The sequence below is a fragment of the Narcine bancroftii genome, chromosome 1 (assembly GCF_036971445.1).
Source record: "Narcine bancroftii isolate sNarBan1 chromosome 1, sNarBan1.hap1, whole genome shotgun sequence".
NCBI lineage: Eukaryota > Metazoa > Chordata > Chondrichthyes > Torpediniformes > Narcinidae > Narcine > Narcine bancroftii.
Window position 1 is genome coordinate 246,493,062 of NC_091469.1, and position 20,536 is coordinate 246,513,597.

Below are 20,536 nucleotides of genomic sequence, written 5' to 3' on the forward strand. Positions count from 1 at the left end.
ACTCAACCCGTCTGGTTGTGTGTTCTTTCAGTAGCAGTGTAGCTGTTGCTACATGCTTATCTTTTCTATTTCACTACTAGTACAGAAACAGAAGTTACAGCCATGAATTATTTTGAGAAGGGTACGCATGGCCTAAACTCTCTACTTTTGCACCCCTACATATTTCACCTGCCCCGTTAAATTTCCATTTCATCAGACTGAGTCCTCTTACCTCTTCAAATTTTTTGTTTCAACTGCAAAAGCTGAAATTTTGTGAAGAGCATTAGGGCAAAGCCAGGTCATTATTTTAAAAAGGAGCAGTCAACCAGTCTTGCAAAACCACCAGTAACGTCAGACTCAACCCCCATCCTAAACAGCCATCCTCCAGACCCAACATCCCACAGGCCCTCCTCACGTTGAACTCGACACCCCTCCCCATATATCTACCCCACACATCTCCCCTATACATCTACCCATACTCCCAAACCCTTCTCCCCACACCTCCCACTCATTCCCCCACTCCCCACACCCCCCACTTACTCCAATACTCCAGGGAATAAGGTTGTAACCCATTCCCCCCACTTACTCACTCACTCGCCGCCACCCCCCCCCCCCAAGTCCCTCATCCACCCACTCACCACCACCCCCCTTCCACATACCTTCACTGCCAACCCCTTCCCTAGTCCCCACCCTCCACACACCTTCTCGGACAACAGACCTCTTCGCGCTGTCGGACGCTCAGGCAGTGACGTCAGCAGGGAAAACGGAAGGCTCGTGCAGATGACATCAGTTGTGGGAAGGCGGGCCGTGATGGCGCTGAGGTGGTGCCGGGCTTTGTTGCGGCTGCACCGGGTGTTCGCTGGAGGTCGGGCGGCACAGGCTCCACGACACTGTGATGGAGGTGGGCGGTGCGGTGGGGAGAGAGAGAGAGGGAGGGGAGAGGGAGTAAGGAGTGTGAGGGGGTATTAGTAGGGAAAGGGAATGTGAGGTGGTGTTAGGGGAGAGTGAGTGTGAGTTGTTAGGGGAGAGTGAGGGAGTGAGTGGTGGAATGTGATGGGGTGTTAGGGGAGGGGGAGTATGAGGGATGTTGGGGGTGTGTTATGTGTTATATAGAGAATTTAGGTTAAAATGACTTAAGTTAAAATGTGATGATTAATCATAAAAAGGGAAGCCAGAACGGACAGGGAGCTTACTAGCAGCCAAGGACAAAAGGTTCAGCTGAATATGTTTTTTTAAAAACCTATCTTTTCATGGTCATAGTGAGAGACATGCAGGAGACAAAGGATTGATAAGAAGGGTGAGAAACAGAATTTAGTGTATGTAGAGTTCACAGCGTACGTAACGAATGTGATAATTAAAAATGCAGTTATACTTAGAATGCTTTTGCAATACTAACCAATTAAAACAGTATTAATAAGAAGGGGAAGGGCAAACAATAAGGGTATAAAAATCAATGCACTGTATGTATCGGGGCTTAACTGGTGAGAAGCCAGTTAAGTCCAACTCTGCAGACTTGTAAATAAAGCTTGTCGTGTCATCAGTTTTAAAGAGACTCATGTGTGAGAAGTTTTATTTCTGACATTATGAGCCTAGAGGACCCCAAAACCCAGCTGCAATAGATATTCATCAAGGCAAATGGTTACTTAAAGTAAAGTTGCTTTTAATTATCTTTCAACATGAAAACAGAATCACACTAACTTAACTAACCTAATGTAATCTCCTTCTTGTAATGTGTGTTTAAGTTCAGAAAAGTTATTTGGATCACAGTCCAATCTCACTTCTCATTTCTCCAAGTTCACTGGTTGCAGGCAATTCTTATACTGTGCACAGAATTTAACATTTATGATGTTCATCAGGCAGAGATTTGTTGTACGATGACATCCATAGCTGATTCCTTTTTAATCAGCCATCCAGTGTCTTGCTGACAAAACTTGCCCCTTCAGGGTGCTCCAGATGATAGCCTCTTTCTTTCAGGTCATCACAGACTTCCTCTTTATTTCTCTTATTCCAAGTGAAACATTAGACAGCCAGTCCTCTCCTTTTGCAAGAACCACAAGGGCCTTGACCAGGTCATCTTCCAAAATGGGGCTTTACATGGTCAATATTCATCAAAGGAACTATTCCACTATTGAGAAATAACTTATCTATAATATTTGCTCAGCAGAATTTTGATGTATATCTCGGTACCTCTCTCGAATGATCTCTCTTTCTCTCTCTGAGAGAAAGCCTGTTTGACTCTCTGTTTACAAAACCACATGACAAGTTCTCTTCCAGACAATCTGTGGTTCCAACAAGCTCTTTCATCTGTTGCCTTTTGTAAACAACAATCCATTAGTGAAGTCTCTTGAGCATTATTCAAAGCTCTTGCAAAGGCTGTGGAGCCGATATGTTTAGCATGGGGCAGAGCTCCAGTATTTTAAATAAAATCTGTGTTAAAGTGTTTTTATGTGACCTACTCTAACGAACCTTTCCCAATTTATCTCCCAAAACCATATCTATATACTCTCCCATTTTCCCCTTTAAAGGAATTTTAACTCGAGTTAAAATTCAGTTATAACTAAACTATCTTTAAAATCACTAAAGCGATAACAATGCACAATATATAACACGTTGTAACCGAATGTTGAGAGTATTTCTATACATGATCAATTTTAACATCTTGACAAACAATTGCTATCACATTATTTGCACCTCTGATATGATTACCCTATTCCAATATGATATAAATTTGCAATTTATATTCTTGTAATATTAAACTCCTGTTTAACATTCTTCATTTTATTAAAAAAATACCAGAGCATTTTTTTTTCAGTAAATATCACATTTGGTTCGTGAGAGGTACTGAGATATACATCAAAATTCTCCTGAGCAAATATTATAGATAACAGTTATTTCTCAATAGTGGAATAGTTCCATTGATGAACATTGATCATCCAGTTGCCTACTTTTCAAAAAAATTCAATTTGATTATGTTTTTGTAATAAAACTGCACTTCAATGGCAGCCACTGCTAAAGAAAATGGTCTGTCAAAATCAGGAGATTTTAACACAGGGCAATGCATAGCATCGCCTTTAAATTTTACAAAGCTGTCTGACAATTTTAGTCCTCACAAATTTCTCCTCTTTCTTCAAAAGGTTGGTTAAAGGAAGAGCAACCTCAACAAAATTTCTGCAAAGTTTCCTATAATATCCTGCCAGTCCTAAAAACCTTCTCACTGCTTTCTTGCCATTGGAAATAAAAAGGTCAGAAATTGCATTCATTTTAGTTTGAAAAGTTGCAACTTTGCCATGACCAACTACATAACCAAGTATGTTACAGTGGCATTTGCAAATTGACTTTTCGCTAAATTAACCGTTAAGTTTCCTTTGGATAATCTTGCAAACAATTTGTCCAATTCCATTAGATGTTGTTCCCATGTGTCACTTTTTGTGACCAAGTCATCAATATAAGCATCTGTATGTGTTAACCCTTGAATTACCAAATTAATCTTCCTTTGGAATGTTGCAGAAGCATTTATCATAAATAAACTGGATGGAGTTACAAAAGCCAAAATATTCTTTCCTCTCCAAGTTAAAGGCACACACCAGTAACCCTTCAACAGATCCAACTTAGTAAGAAATTTAGCTTTGCCAATTTTATCAATACAGTCAACTATTCTCGGAATAGGGTAAGCATCAGTTTGATTTACTGAATTAACCTTCCTGTGATCTGTACAGAACCTAACAGTTCCATCTGGTTTCAGTACCAGAATACAAGGAGAACTCCAATCTGAGTTTGAAGGTCTAATAATATCATTTCTCCACATATATTTCACCTCCTGATCCATGATTTTACCCTTCTGAATGTTTATTATATATCAGGAAACAAATTTGTATATTTCAAAATTATTTCTTTCAACAGCATCTCTTGTAACTTAAGATGACCTACCTTTTCCTCCAAATTTTCCAAAATGCTGAGTAAGACAGTCGCACAGGAACCATGGTTTCTTTCAGGTTACCCTCACAAGATTCTGTTTCCATAACTTCCTCAACCCTGTCAACAATTAACATCTCTGATACAGATTGTTCTCCACTACCTCTATTTTCATAATAAGGTTTTAACATATTTATGTGACAAACCTGTTTTATTCCTTCAATCTGGAGGTGTTAACAACAAAATTAGCATCATTCAGTTTTGATTGAACTACATAAGGTCCAGAAAATTTACCTCTCAAAGGATTGTCATGTGTTGGAAACAAAATCAAAATTTTACTTCCTGTCTTAAAATTCCTCAGCTGAGCTTTCCTGTCAAATAAACACTTCATTTTACCCTGAGCCATTTCTAAATTCTCTTTTTGTAAACTTTTTGTAACCTATAAATTTAGAAACATAATCTATAAATTTAGAAACATAATCCAGCAAGTTCAACTGCACATCCTCATGAACCCACTGTTCTTTTATCAACATTAAAGTCCTCTAACCTGATGTCAAAACACAATTTCTAAAGGGCTGAAACCTAATGAATCCTGCACAGCCTCCCTTGCTGCAAATAACAATAAATGAATACCTTTGTCCCAATCTTTTCCATTCTCCAGACAATAAATCATCATCTTTATTTTTAAGAGTAGAAATAAATCTTTCCAAAGCTCCCTGAGTTTCGGGATGGTACGCAGATGAAGTGATCTGTTTTATTCCCAACTTATAAATCAATTATGACATAAAATTGGATCCTTGATCACTCTGGATCTCTGTAGATAATCCAAAAAATGTGAAAAATCTTTCCAGAGCCTTTGCCACCATTTCGGCTTTAATATTCCTTAATGGTATAGCCTCTGGGAAATCTAGACACTGTATAAATAATTGTTAATAAATACTGATTCCCAGACTTAAGTTTTCGGCAGGGAACCTACACAATCCACAATAACCCTAGTGAAAGGTTCCCCAATAATAGGATTAGGTTGCAATGGAGCTACTGGTCGACCCTGGTTAGGTTTCCCCACAACCTGACAAAAGTGACATGTCCGGCACCAATTTAGAAGATCCTTCCTCAAACCAGACCAGAAAAATTGTCTGAAAATCTTATTTATGGTTTTCTCTACACCAAAATGACCTATAATTTAATTCCGGTAATTTCTAGGAACAACCCACCTGATGAATCACCCCCCCCTCCCCCCCAACTCTTCATGAGCAGGAATATCAAATGGTCTCCATTTTCTCATCAACAATTCACCCTTCAAGTAATATCCAAAAGCCATTTCTTTAATCTCCTGTTCACTTACTTATTCACAGACTTTGTTACAGCACATGCAGAATATATCTCACAATCCTCTGCAACTTCATCCTTACTAGGCCGGTTTGTTAATCTCAAAACTGGCCCAACTTTATCCTCTGCCAAATCACTCCCTAATAAAAATGAGACATCCTGCATGGGTAACTTTGAAATTACTTCTACTACAACAGGTCCTTTAACTAATTGTGAATTTAGCACAATGTTCTACCTCACCTTCAATACCTTTAATCAAAGTTGTCTCCCCTGTATCAGTCTTCTGATCAAGAGTTAAAACAATTTCAAACAACAGTGACTGAGCAGCCCCAGTATCTCTAAGAATTTTAACTGGAACCAGTGATTCTCCCTCCTTTACTGAAAACAAGCTCTCTGACACAAAAGGTTTGAAAACATCCATGACTCCCTTACCAGGTTTGGAACATCTGCTTTCCTTAAATTCAACTGTCTGAATACATGTTTCTGTCCTTTCCAACCTTACCTTCAGTCCTCTCCTCTTGGAAGAACCACAAGGTCTTTGACCAGGCCATTTTCCAAAATGGGGCTTTCCACAAGCTTGCCACCTTGTCCTGTTCCAGTCCTAGCTTCTCTTGCTGGCTGTAACACTGTAGAATGATCTCCCTCTCTCTCTCTCTCTCTCTCTCTCTCTCTCTCTCTCTCTCTCTATGATAGAAGGCCTGTTTGACTCTCTCTGTTTGCAAAACCACATGCTCCTGTTAGAACAACAAGTTCTCTTCCAGACCATCTGGAACAACAAGGTCTTTCATCTGTTGCCTTTTGTAAACAGCAATCCATTAGTGAAGTCCCTTGAGCACTTTTCAAAGCTCTTGCAAAATCTGTGGAGCCAATATGTCTAGCATGGGGGAGAGCACCAGTATTTTAAATGTTTTAAAGTGTTTTTATGTGACCTACTCTAACAAACCTTTCCCAATTTATCTCCCAAAAATATTTCTATATATTGTCACAGGAGTGAGGAGCATGAGGGAGTGTTAGTGGAAAGTGTGAGGGAGAGGCTGTGTGAGGAAGGGGAGTGGGCGGTGCAGTGCAAAGAGAGGGGGTGGGGGAGTGTGAGGAGGAGTGGGAAGTGTGAGGGGAGGGGGTGTAGGGGAGAGTGAGTGAGGGAAAGGGAGTGTTAGTGGAGATTGTGAGGGAGAGGGATTGAGGGGGAGGTAGAGTATGAGGAGTTAGGGGAGAGCGTGGGTGGGGGATGGGGAGTGAGGGGTGTGGGGTGTTTAGGAGGGAGGGGGTGCATGGGTGGAAGGATGTTAGGAGGAGGGAGAGTTTTGGGGAAAGGAGAGTGGAAGGTGTGAGGGGGTGTTTGGGGATGAGTGAGGCGGTGTTGGGGGAGTGAAGGTGTTTTGGGGGAGTGTGAGGGAAGGGGGAAGCGACTGGAAATGGGGTTGGACTGGTGGGACAGAAAGAGAGGGCAGGGGGTGGAGTGCGGGGGGAGAGGAGCTGGGAAGGGGGCTGGTGATGGAGAAGGAAGGGGCCTTGTTTCAGAGTGGGCTGGTGATGGGAGGCAGCAGCTGATGAAGGATGAAGGTTTGTCATGAATGGATGGGGTGAGAGGAATAGGGTATTGTTTGAGTGGAGCTGAGATGGGGTCCTGATGAGAGGGATTGCTTGAATGGAATTGAGATGAGGAAGGGCTGCAGTGTAATTTGATGAACTATATAATAGCCTCCCAAACTGTGGGCAACTGTGGGCAGAATTTTTGCTTGCGTCTGGTTGATGTGTGGTACTGATCCTGTGTTTCTGCTGAATCCCAAGGATGTTTGCAGGAGCAGTGTCAGAAGGTGTAACTTGATCAGTCTCTTTGCAGAGGTTGATTATGACATAGTCTATCTGTGTTTGACAGCAATCCCATGGTTTGTGTTGGTTGATGATTGGGGAAACTGAAGTCCTTTTCTCTCTCCTGCCAGATGTATTGAGATTCTGCGATGGGCGATACAGGGATCTAGGAACATCAGTGCAATTAATGGTCAGTGAGGTGCACCCCCACAACTCACAGACAGACAGTGAGCGCCAGGACCCTGGCTCCAGGTATGCTCAGCTGCTCCAGATCTCTGCATTGAACACTGTCATTGCTTTCCATGTCACAAACCTAATTTCAGAATATCAGAAGTCATATTTACTTCTCTCGGAGATTAAAATAGAGACAGTATCAATATTTTAACTATTTCTAGTGTTCATGTAGTTGGTTTATAAAAGGATGGCAATGTTGGGTGTCCAGTCTTTGATAAGTGGGTCACACATGAAGAAAATTAGAGCATTGTGCTATCTCTAATAATATATTGAACTGAAGTTTGGTCAATGAAATGAAATGAGCAGGAATAAATGCCCCTTTGGCTTTGGATGCTGTGACTTGTTGGTTGTCACAGGGATCAATGCAGTGGCCTATTATAAGTGAAGGTTCGTGTAGGTCCCACAGGTTAAGAACCAGACCTAGATCGAGGTACAAATCACGTTTATTCTCAAGAGATGCAAAGGAAACAACAGAATCGAAGCACTAAATTAACTCAAGCATACAGTTCTCAAGGGGATGAATACGCACTGTAGAAAACTGACAAAACTTAGGAATGGCAAAAACACACATACAGTGATTAGATCAGGGTAGTGCTACATGCCCCCACCCCTTGACGTGTACGGACACGGCTCTAACTAACTGTCCTCAGGACTCACCCCAACCCAATACAGAAGGTGAAACTTACAGAGCACGAGGAGTCAAGAGAGAGAACAAAGGAAAGCATGGGCCTTTATTGGGAGGCCAGTCACTCTGGAGCAGGCTGGGCTGTGTTGGCTGCTATGACCAATGGCTCGAAGTCAAGTTCAGGGGCTTGGCAAGAGTTAACCCAGGTGATTAGGTGAAGGTCAGGGCTAAGTCCAGCATGCTGTGTGGAGCCAAGTACCTGGTAATTTGAATGGGCCAATCACAAGGTCACCTTGATGGTTTGGGGCAAGTCCTGCCTTGATTGGCATGTGATATGTCCTCATAATAGGAGCCCAGCAGTGTCACCTTGTGGTGACCAAGATCTCTCTATTACATGGCCTTAGCTATTCACAATCTGGTGGATGATTTGGATGAAATGCCTGAGGATAAGGTGCCCTGTCTTTTTGAGGAAACAAAATGAAGCTCAGGAACATGCAGGGGGCTATGCACCAGCTGAAGGCTGACCAATTATATAATAAGAAGGAAAAATTCTTGATCATGCTCTTCAGCAGAGATTGTTTTTAATGATAAGTAATTGAAAGGTGTTGGTGTTCAGAAGGACCCAAATGATCTTGGACATGAATTATTAATTTTCACTGTGTAAACACACAGCAAACTTTCACTGCAAGAAAATTTGAGTGCGAGTGGCGATGTGATCCAGTGATTACCGTATATTTCAACTTATAAGTCGACCCCCATTTTTCAGCCTCATTTTAAGGGTTTTATGGTATATCTGGTATATAAGTAAACCGCCATTTTCTGGATGCCTGAGTTGGTTCATTGTGTTCGTCGACTTCCAAATATTGCGATGCCTGAGATGAGCTGTTGACAGGCATAAATGTCGACTCCCTAAAGATTGTGCAGATGATCTGCTGGGCGTTGGAAGGAGATGATTGCTATAATGGAGGGTCCATTGACACAATGCCACTCACGACTAAAGTATGAAGTGAATTTTAAGTTGAAAATTATAGAAATGGCCAAGAAAACCAACAACTGGGCTGCTACAAGTAAATTTAATTTTTGAGAAGTTGGTAAGAGATGAGAGGAAGAAAGAAGAGGCTTTAAGAAAAATACCAAAAAGGCAATGTTTGTTGAGAAAAGGAGTCACTCATTGGCCAGAGTTGGAAAATCATGTTGCAGATTGGGTACTTGAACAGAGGCAAGATTGCTAAAGTCACCCGAAATAAAATGACATTTGCACTGCAATGGGCAAAGTTACCCCCAGACCTCAGTGTTGATTTTGAGGCACCAGTAGGCTGGTGCAAACATTTAATGAACAGGAAAAATCTGGTATTATAACAAAACCTGCACAGAAATTACCAAAAGGTCTTGATCAAAAAATTGTAAGTTTTCACTAGTTTATTAGACAGAACCGGCATAGATGCCAGTTTGCATTGGCAAATATCAGAAACATGGAAGAAACCCCCTTGAATTTTGACATGATAGGCAATAGAACAGTGGAATGGAAAGGAGTAAAAACTGTTCAAACTAGAAGTACAGGCCATGAAAGGATCAGGTCTACTGAAGAGTTATCGTGCATGGCCAATGGGACAAAGTTTAGGACCCATGATAATCTTCAAACACAAAATTAATCCAAAAATGAAATTACCTGGAGGTATTTTTGTACTTTTTCACAAAAAAAGATGGATGAAAATGGTGTATAATTATGGATAGAGAGATAGACAGGTGCAGACAGCATAGGTTGTGATAGTAGGAGATTTTAACTTTCCACATATTGACTGGGACTCCCATACTGTAAAAGGGCTAGATGGCTTGGAATTTGTGAAATGTGTTCAGGAAAGTTTTCTTTCTTTTTTTTTTGTTTTTTATAATCAGAGCACCAGCCTCGGGTTGACCTGCGCTCCTTCCAGAGATCCTCATCTTCCCGCCGTGTGGAGGTCACCTGAGACAATGGCTGGTGTCAGCCTCAGGTTCACATGGTTGCTGCGTGCATCAGCCATTTTGCGGGCCAGTGCGTGTCTCCATGCACGGGCCGCTACACAACCCCTCCCCCCGAACCAGCCACAGGGCCATTGTCTATAGCCTTCATTGGCCTGCCCCTACGTAGTGGGAGTGGAGTGGAGACTGGCTCGTTAACAGTCTAGATATGCCAGTTTCAGGCAGTTGATGGTAAAGGTCTCTTTCACTGGACCGCTCCTTTGCCTTACCCTCCTTTTATTGGCCCTTGACCAATTATCACCGTCACTCTCACCTCACTCCTCCTCCTCCTCCAAAACACTTCCCGAGCACTGGTCGCTGCCTTCTCTGACTTGCTGCTCGAACTGACTAGGCCCGAGCCCCGGTAAGAACTGAATTTATGACCTTACCTTCCTCCTCACATTGACTTAGTGGAGCTGTTACCGGTTTTCTGGGGGGGGGGGGGGAAGAGATACCTCTTGATCATGGTGGACCACTCCATGAGGTGGGCAGAGGCGGTCCTGGTGGCTGATACCACCACAGAAACCTGCATCAGGGCACTTATTGAGACATGGGTGTCCCAGAGCACTTCACCTCAGACAGGGGGGCATAATTCACCTCCAGGCTCTGGGTGGTTCTATGGATGCAGCTTCACCACACCAAGGCATATCACCCACAGGCTAACAGGTTGGTGGAGCTCTTCCATGGGAACCTGAAGACAGCCTTGATAGCCAGGCTCAAGGGTCCCAACTGGGTGGACAAACTTACTTGGGTCCTGCTGGGAATTCGCACCGCACTGAAGGAAGACTTCAATGCCTCGGTGGTGGAGATGGTCTATGGCGCACCTTTTATCATCCCTGTGGAATTCCTGGCCCCGATAAATGCCCGGAAGACCCCATAACAACCCGAGAGAGCCTGCAGCGAAAACTGGGGTCCTTGGTCCCATGGCAACCCCCACCACACGGGCAGTCCAAGCATAGCGTCCCAAAGGACCTAAAGACTTGCTGGTACATGTTTGTGAGGAGGGGCACACACAGACCACCATTACAATGACCCTACGAGGGGCTCTACAAGGTCATTAGAGACTTTGTCCTCAATATCGGGGGCATTTGCTAGGGTTACTAAAGGGGCTTTAAACTAGTATGGTTGTGGGAAGAGGTCCATATAAAGGAGATCAGACTTGTTGGCAAAGTTTGGGGGTGGAAAGACAGGTGATCAAGAAGGAAGAAAATCGATGCCATGATGGAGGGGGATGATGAGAATCATAAGGGGACAAGCAGAAAGTGAGATGTGGGAAATCTCTGAAATGCATTTACTTTAATGCTTGGAGTATTGTAAGGAAAGTGAACGAGCTGAAGGTGTGGATAGACACTTGGCAGTATGAAGTGGTGGCGATTAGTGAGACGTGGTTGCAGGAGGAATGTGACTGGCAGCTAAATATTCTAAGATTTCACTGCTTGAGGTGTGATAAAATTGGTGGGGTTAAGGGGGGGTGGTGTGGTATTGCTTGTCAGGGAAAATATCACAGCGGTGCTGATGTGAGATCAATTGGAGGGCTCATCAAGGGAGGTGGTATGGATGGAATTAAAAAATGGAAAAGGAGAGGTTACAATTATAGGGGTCTATTATAGACCACCTAGTGGGGAGCAAGAAATAGAGGAGCAAATGTGTAAGGAAATAGCTGAGATTTGTAATAAGCACAGGGATGTATTAGTGGGGAATTTTAATTTTCCTAATATAGATTGGGAAACACATTCTGTGATGGGGCTGGATGGATTAGAATTTGTAAAATGTTTGCAGGATAGATTTTTGCAGCAATACGTTGAGGTACTGACGTGCAATGTTTGATCTATTGTTGGGGAATGAGATAGGGCATGAGGTCTGTGTTGGTACCATTAGTTTCAATATAATTATGGTCCAAAGATTAAGGTTTTTGAGTGGGGAAAAGCCAGATTTGATGAAATGAGAAGGGATTTGCAAGGAGTGGTTTGCCTGATTTGTTTTATGGGAAGGAGGTGAAGGAGAATTGGAGATCATTTAAAGGTGAGATTTTGAGGGTACAGAATCTTTATGTACCTGTTAGGATAAAAGGCAGGGCCAAAAGTTCAAGAGAGCCATGGTTTTCAGGGGAGATTAGAAATTTGGGTCGAAAAAAAGGGAGGTGGGCGTGGCAAGATGGCGTAGAGTCTAGACATGTAATCTTGACCTCTCTGGCCAGACTTTTAATAACCCATTTTTAACTCTTTGTTTTTAAGTTTAAACTTTAAAAAAAACTTAGTTTAAAGTATCAAGGAATTGTTATGGCTACTAATGGTAAAAAGATTAAACCTCAACTGCAGAAGAAACTACATTTTCGAAGTGTTGAAGATTCAGGACCTGAAAAAACTGCTATGACTTCAGATTTGCTTTTCTCCATCTCGAAGTCACAAAGATTGCCTGTGGGAGCTGAAAAAAAAAAGATTACTACTTACCAGGAGAAGGATATCACTGCAATTACTCGTTCTCAGGAGGAAGGTGCATGTTCCCAAGAAGTGGATCCTGATTCTGGCAGTCTGCCAACGGCAGAGGGAGCTCGCAGAAAACTTAATCCATTATTTGAAACCACTCAGACAGTACTTCAGTCTGAAGAGCTTGATCTTATCCGTGAGTTCTTGAAACAACGGTGAGTTGTGGGGGGAAATCAGCATCAAACCCCTGAGGAAGTCGAGGTGTTGTCGTTGGGAGTTCAAACTCGCAGTAAGACTGTTAAAGTGCCTGCTGTTGATCTGCAGCAGGAGTTGCCGTTATCTGGTTCTGATACTATCTTAAAGAAAATAGGGTCAGGTCTTTCTGAACTACAAGTTAACCTGTTAAGTACTGTTACTCAGCCGATATTGCAAGAGTTAGCTCAAATGAAAGATAGTATGAAGTCAGAATTCACTACAGTTAATACACGAATGGAAGTATTTTCTGAAGATTTAAAAAAAATTCAGTCTGCTTTTTTGGAATGTAAACAGCAAATGGCCTCTAATACAGAAAAAAGTGATGGAGGTGGAAAAATCCGTTAATGAATTGCGAGAACATGAGAAGGAGTTAGAGAGGAAAGTAGATTATTTGGAAAATCAAAGTAGAAGGAACAATGTGAAGATTGTTGGTTTGCCGGAAGGTATGGAAGATCAAGATCCTCTTCGTTTTTTTACTGAATGGATCCCACAAATATCGGGACAAGAATTTTTCTCTGGAGGCTTGGTATTGGAAAGAGCTCATAGAGCCTTAAGAAGAAGACCTCCGCCTGATCAATCACCGAGACCCGTGATAATTCGATGCTTGAATTATTTGGACAGAGAAATGATACTTCGTCTAGCAGTGCAAAATGCGAGACAACGACAAGCTCCGTTTATGATTCAGAATAGTAGAGTTTTTTTTAATCCCGATTTGAGTCAAGAGGTTATTCAACGTCAGTGTCGATTTAATCCAGTTAAAGAAGTTTTGTGGCGTAAAGGTTATAAGTCTACTTTTCGTTATCCGGCAGTGTTGAAGGTGTTTTGTGGAGACTTTCAATCTCAGTTTTTTGAGAATGAGTGCAAAGCAATGATTTTTGCAGATTCGTTGCCAGATGTATGAGGATCAAGACATTATCCCCTAAAGAAAAATCTGGTTGTTCTGGAAATGGAAGAAATGGTAGAAATGGGAGAAATGGGAATGGAAAGAGTCTAATTTCTCCTGAAATGGGGTCGTTGAGTTTGGAATCTCTTGGATGAATAGAAGAACTTACTTATTCTTAATTTATTTTTATGTCATGATATCTTGTTGTTATTCTTTGTTTGGCAGGGGAGGAAGAGATTTGCTCTATGCTCTATTAGTCATCAGCCACTGGTGGGTGATCCACACCCAAGTTTGGTGTAGGGATTACTACCTTTTAGTAGTTTTTTTTGGGGGGGGGGGTTTCTTTATCTTTTTTTACTATTTTTTAAAATTTTTATTTTATTTAGATTTTAATTTGTGGTTTCTTTTTCTCCTATTGGAGGACCTATTTACGTTACTTTGTGAGTTTTTATATATAGATATTATTAGTTCTTAGTAATATTAGTCGATATGTCAAAGTTGAGGTTTGCTACTTATAATGTTCGATGTTATTTTTAATGTTCGAGGCTTAAATACACCAACTTTTGTTTAGATGGAATGTAAAATTGTTACAGCAATATAATGTGCCTATATTAAAACATTTAATGAAGTTATGGACAAAGAAAAAGAAAATGATAGATATTAGTGGTGAATTGTTGGCCTTGACTCCGTTGTATAATAATCAACTTATTTCTTTCTCAATACATAATCAAAGTTTATTACATTGGAGATTTAAAGGTGTGGAAAATTTGGGAGATTGTTTTAAAGAAGGTAAATTTTTAATCTATTAATCAGATGAGGGTTAGTTATGGTATTGATAAGAATTCTTTGGTTTTTTTATTATCAAATTTGATCTTTGGTAAAGCATGTGTCTGGTAGAGATATGATTTTACCTGAAGGGTTATATTTCAGTTATGTATTAAATATTACAGGATATAAATTTCAACTTGCTTTTGTATATTTAGCATTATCTGTAGTGAAAAATATATATTGTTAGTATGTGGAAAGATACAAATATGATTGATATTAATAGATGGCATAATGAGATGAAATATTGTTTAATAGTGAAAAAAATCACATATGTTTTGCTTGATGGGTGGTTGTTATATTCAGAGTATTTGCATTTTGATTTGCATTGATTGGATCTTAATATGTATGCTTAATTTTTCTTTATTTTTTTTCTCTTTTTAAGGCTCTCCTTAGGAGAGTTGGCTGAAAGATGGGGGGGGGGGATTCTTTTTTTTTCTTCTTTTTTTTCTTTCTTTTTTCTTTTATATATATATAAAATATATCGTTCATGCTTAAGTTATTGTTATGTATGTTACTTATTATCTGTATTTTGAACGAATAAATAAAGTTTTGAAAAAAAAGGAGGCCTTCATTAAATACAAGAAGGAAGGTATGAACGAGATGCTTGGAAAATACATGGATTGCAAAAAGAAACTTAAGAAATAAATTAGAAAAGCGAAAAGAAGGTATGAGGTGGTTATAGCGAATAGGGTGAAAGTAAATTCGAAGGGTTTTTATAAATATGTGAATAGCATAGCAAAGCCAAATGAGATGGAGGAAATATTGAATGAGTTATTCTCTTCGGTATTCACTAGGGAAAAGGATATGGAATAGTGTAGGATAAGAGAAGCAAAAGGGGTGATTATGGAAAATGTAGGGGTTAGGAAAGAGGGGGTATTGGAACTATATGCCTCAAAAGTTCCAATACCCCCTCTTTCCTAATCCCTACAAAGGTGGATAAGTCTCCAGGCCCTGATGGGATTTTCCCCAGGACCTTGAGCGAAGTCAGGGACGAAATAGCAGAGGCTCTGATAGTGATTTTTCAAAAGTCAATAGAAGGGTGCATGGTGTGCAGGATTCGCATATCGCAAACGTGGATCCTCTTTTTAAAAAGGGCTCCAGGTGTAGTCCAGCGATTATAGGCCTGTAAGTTTGACATCAGTGGTTGGTAAACTAATGGAAAGTATTCTTAGAGATAATATGTTTAAGTATCAAGAGGGGCAGGGGCTGATCAAGTACATCAACATGGGTCTGTGTAATCATGTTTGACAAATCTTGTTGAATTTTTTGAGGAGGTGGCTTGGAATGTTGATGAGGGTAGAGTAGTAGATGTGGTCTATATGGATTTCAGTAAGGCTTTCGATAAGGATCTACATGTAAGGTTGGTAAGGAATGTTCAGGTGCTAGGTATTAATGCTGAGATAGTCTGATGGGTTCAATGGTGGCTAGAAGGTAGATGCCAGAGTCATGGTGGATAACTGTCTGTCAGGGTAGAGGCTGGTTACAAGTGGTGTGCCTCAGGGATCCAAAAGTTCAAGAGAGCCGTGGTTTTCAGGGGAGATTAGAAAGTTGGTTCGAAAAAAAAGGGAGGGCTTCATTAAATACAAGAAGCAAGGTATAGAAACATAGAAACATAGAAGATAGGAGCAGGAGTAGGTCATTCGACCCTTCGAGCCTGCTCCGCCATTCAACAAGATCATGGCTGATCTTAAAGTTCAGTACTCCGTCCCTTCCTTCTCTCCGTAACCTTTAATACCCTTATACTGAAGAAATAGATCTAATTCCCTCTTAAATATATTTAATGAACCAGCCTCTACTACCCTCTGTGTCAATTAATTCCACAGATTCACCACTCTCTGGGTAAAGAATTCCTCCTCATCTCGGTTCTAAATGGTTTGCCTATTATCCTCAAACCATGGCCCCGGATTCTGGATTTTCCATCATTGGAAACATCCCATCTGCATCCATTCTGTCCAGTCCTGCCAGAATTTGGTAAAGCCGTCGGGTGCGGTTTAAACTAATTTGGCAGGGGGGGTGGGAACCTGTATGATAGGGCAAAGGACAGAAAAGATAAAACAGGAAAAGTTAGGTTAGGCAGCGAAAGTAAAAAAAATCAGAAAGAGCAAGGAGGGTGAAAAAAGCAAATCTGAAGGCTTTATATCTTAATGCAAGAAGCATTCGGAACAAGGTTGATGAATTAGCTGTGGAAATTGAGATAAACAAATATGATTTGATTGGGATTACAGAAACATGGCTGCAGGGTAGGCAAGCCTGGGAACTTAACATCCTGGGGTATACAATATTTAGGAGGGATCGGCAAGAAAGAAAAGTGGGTGGGGTAGTACTGATGGTGAGAGAAGGGACCGACACGATTGACAGAAAGGATATCAACTCGGAAGATGCGGAATCTATATGGGTAGAACTGAGAAATAGCAAGGGGCGGAAAACGTTAGTGGGGGTGGTATATAGGCCTCCAAATAGTAGTGTAGAGGTGAGGGAAGGCATTAAAAGAGAAATTAGAAAAGCGTGCAATAAGGGAACAGCTGTCATCATGGGAGACTTTAATTTGCATATAGATTGGACTAGCCAAATTAGTAAAAATACTGAGGAGGAGAAATCCCTTGAATGTTTACGGGATGGTTATCTAGACCAATATGTCAAGGAACCAACTCGGGAGCATGCAATGATAAGGGGCTAATCAACAATCTTGTTGTACGAGGCCCTTTGGGTAGGAGCGATCACAATATGATCGAATTCTCACTCGACGTGGAGAGTGATGAAATTAAAACCGAGACTAAGGTCCTCAATTTAAATAAAGGGAATTATGATGGTATGAGACGGGAGTTGAGTAAGATTGATTGGGTGGTGTTTATGGGGGAGTTGACTGTGGATAGACAATGGAAAACATTCACAGATCTAATGGAGAAATTGCAAAAATCGTTTATACTGGTTTGGCATAAAAATAAACCAAAAAAGGTGACTCAACCGTGGATAACAAGGGAAATTAGAGACAGCATTAGGTCCAAAGAGAGAGCATATCAATTGGCCAAAATAAGTACCACAACCGAAGACTGGGAGCAGTTCAAGATGCACCAAAGGAGGACAAAGGGATTAATCAAGAGAGCAAAAATAAATTACGAAAGTAAGCTTGCGGCAAATATGAAAACCGACTGCAAAAGCTTTTATAAATATGTCAAGAGGAAAAGATTGGTGAAATCCAGAGTAGGTCCCTTGCAGTCGGAATCAGGGGAATATATAATGGGGAATGAGGAAATGGCAGACCAATTAAATTCTTACTTTAGTTCTGTTTTAACAAGAGAGGATACAAATAACCTCCCAAGGATGTTGGGAAACATAGAGACTAATACAAGGGAGGAACTGAAAGAAATCAGTATCTCTAAGGACATGGTCTTGGGGAAATTGATGGGATTGAAGGCAGATAAATCCCAAGGGCGTGATAATCTACATCTTAGGGTACTTAAGGAAGTGGCCATTCAGATAGCAGATGCTTTAAGAATTATTTTCCAGAACTCGATAGACTCAGGATCAGTACCCATGGATTGGAGGGTAGCTAATGTTCTTTCTTTGGCTTGGCTTCGCGGACGAAGATTTATGGAGGGGGTAAAAAGTCCACGTCAGCTGCAGGCTCGTTTGTGGCTGACAAGTCCGATGCGGGACAGGCAGACACGATTGCAGCAGTTGCAGGGGAAAATTGGTTGGTTGGGGTTGGGTGTTGGGTTTTTCCTCCTTTGCCTTTTGTCAGTGAGGTATGCTCTGCGGTCTTCTTCAAAGGAGGTTGCTGCCCGCCAAACTGTGAGGCGCCAAGATGCACGGTTTGAGGCGTTATCAGCCAACTGGCGGTGGTCAATGTGGCAGGCACCAAGAGATTTCTTTAGGCAGTCCTTGTACCTTTTCTTTGGTGCACCTCTGTCACGGTGGCCAGTGGAGAGCTCGCCATATAACACGATCTTGGGAAGGCGATGGTCCTCCATTCTGGAGACGTGACCCATCCAGCGCAGCTGGATCTTCAGCAGCGTGAACTCGATGCTGTCGACCTCTGCCATCTCGAGTACTTCGACGTTAGGGATGTAAGCGCTCCAATGGATGTTGAGGATGGAGCGGAGACAACGCTGGTGGAAGCGTTCTAGGAGCCGTAGGTGGTGCCGGTAGAGGACCCATGATTCGGAGCCGAACAGGAGTGTGGGTATGACAACGGCTCTGTATACGCTTATCTTTGTGAAGTTTTTCAGTTGGTTGTTTTTCCAGACTCTTTTGTGTAGTCTACCAAAGGCGCTATTTGCCTTGGCGAGTCTGTTGTCTATCTCATTGTCGATCCTTGCATCTGATGAAATGGTGCAGCCGAGATAGGTAAACTGGCTGACCGTTTTGAGTTTTGTGTGCCCGATGGAGATGTGGGGGGGCTGGTAATCATGGTGGGGAGCTGGCTAATGGAGGACCTCAGTTTTCTTCAGGCTGACTTCCAGGCCAAACATTTTGGCAGTTTCCGCAAAGCAGGACGTCAAGCGCTGAAGAGCTGGCTCTGAATGGGCAACTAAAGCGGCATCGTCTGCAAAGAATAGTTCACGGACAAGTTTCTCTTGTGTCTTGGTGTGAGCTTGCAGGCGCCTCAGATTGAAGAGACTGCCATCCGTGCGGTACCGGATGTAAACAGCGTCTTCATTGTTGGGGTCTTTCATGGCTTGGTTCAGCATCATGCTGAAGAAGATTGAAAAGAGGGTTGGTGCCAGAACACAGCCTTGCTTCACGCCATTGTTAATGGAGAAGGGTTCAGAGAGCTCATTGCTGTATCTGACCCGACCTTGTTGGTTTTCGTGCAGTTGGATAATCATGTTGAGGAACTTTGGGGGACATCTGATGCGCTCTAGTATTTGCCAAAGCCCTTTCCTGCTCACGGTGTCGAAGGCTTTGGTGAGGTCAACAAAGGTGATGTAGAGTCCTTTGTTTTGTTCTCTGCATTTTTCTTGGAGCTGTCTGAGGGCAAAGACCATGTCAGTAGTTCCTCTGTTTGCGCGAAAGCCGCACTGTTATTCTGGGAGAATATTCTCGGCGACACTGGGTATTATTCTATTTAGTAGAATCCTAGCGAAGATTTTGCCTGCAATGGAGAGCAACGTGATTCCCCTGTAGTTTGAGCAGTCTGATTTCTCGCCTTTGTTTTTGTACAGGGTGATGATGGTGGCATCACGAAGATCCTGAGGCAGTTTACCTTGGTCCCAACAAAGCTTGAAAAACTCATGCAGTTTGGCATGCAGAGTTTTGCCGCCAGCCTTCCAGACTTCTGGGGGGATTCCATCCATACCTGCTGCTTTGCCACTTTTCAGTTGTTCGATTGCCTTATACGTCTCATCCAGGGTGGGAACCTCATCCAGCTCTAGCTTTAGGGGCTGTTGAGGGAGCTGGAGCAGGGCGGAATCTTGGACTGAGCGGTTGGCACTGAAAAGAGATTGGAAGTGTTCTGACCATCGGTTGAGGATGGAGATCTTGTCGCTGAGGAGGACTTTGCCGTCTGAGCTGCGCAGCGGGCTTTGGACTTGGGGTGAGGGGCCGTACACAGCCTTTAGAGCCTCGTATAAACCCCTGAAGTCGCCAATGTCCGCGCTGAGCTGGGTTCGTTTGGCGAGGCTAGTCCACCACTCATTTTGGATCTCCCGGAGTTTGCGCTGAAGATGGCTGCATGCGCGACGGAAGGCTTGTTTCTTCTCTGGACAGGACGGCTTTGTAAGGTGAGCCTGGTGGGCAGCTCGCTTCTTTGCCAGCAGCTCCTGGATTTCCTGGCTGTTTTCGTCAAACCAGTCCTTGTTTTTCCTGGAGGAGAAGCCCAGTACCTCTTCAGTGGATTGCAGTATGGTAGTCTTCAACTGATCCCAGAGGGTTTCAGGGGACGGGTCCGTGAGGCGGGTTGCATCGTCGAGCTTTGCTTTGAGGTTTGCCTGGAAGTTTCCTCTCGCTTCGTCTGACTGCAGGTTTCCAACATTGAACCTCTTTCTGGGGTTTTATTGTTCCTGGGCTTTGGTTTGAAGTGAAGGTTGAGCTTGCAGCGAACCAGCCGGTGGTCAGTGTGGCATTCCGCGCTAGGCATGACCCTGGTGTGGAGCACATCTCGTTTGTCACTTTCTCGCACCAGGATGTAGTCCAGGAGGTGCCAGTGTTTGGATTGGGGATGCATCCAGGTGGTCTTAAGGCTGTCCCTCTGCTGAAAAAGGGTGTTTGTAATGACAAGCCGTTGTTCTGTGCAGAGCTCCAACAGGAGGCGCC

The 20,536-nt window shown here is 42.4% G+C and overlaps 2 protein-coding genes across 4 annotated transcripts in view; one reads left to right on the top strand and one right to left on the bottom strand.

Moving 5' to 3' along the window:
• LOC138740870 (anamorsin-like) overlaps positions 1-855 on the bottom strand; it is a 70,390-nt gene extending 69,535 nt beyond the window's left edge. Inside the window, exon 1 of one of the 2 annotated variants that reach the window (XM_069894119.1) lies at positions 681-855. The gene's annotated coding sequence lies outside the window, so the exon portion shown is untranslated. The remainder of the gene's footprint in view (positions 1-680) is intronic. The other variant, XM_069894129.1, reaches the window with a different exon arrangement.
• The window catches only part of coq9 (coenzyme Q9 homolog (S. cerevisiae)), a 111,634-nt gene continuing 91,845 nt past the window's right edge, over positions 748-20,536 (top strand). For both annotated transcript variants that reach the window (XM_069894096.1, XM_069894106.1), the window contains exons 1-2: positions 748-880; positions 7,164-7,284. In XM_069894096.1, coding sequence (XP_069750197.1) covers positions 760-880; positions 7,164-7,284 — 242 coding nt within the window. In that variant the 5' untranslated portion in view covers positions 748-759. The remainder of the gene's footprint in view (positions 881-7,163; positions 7,285-20,536) is intronic.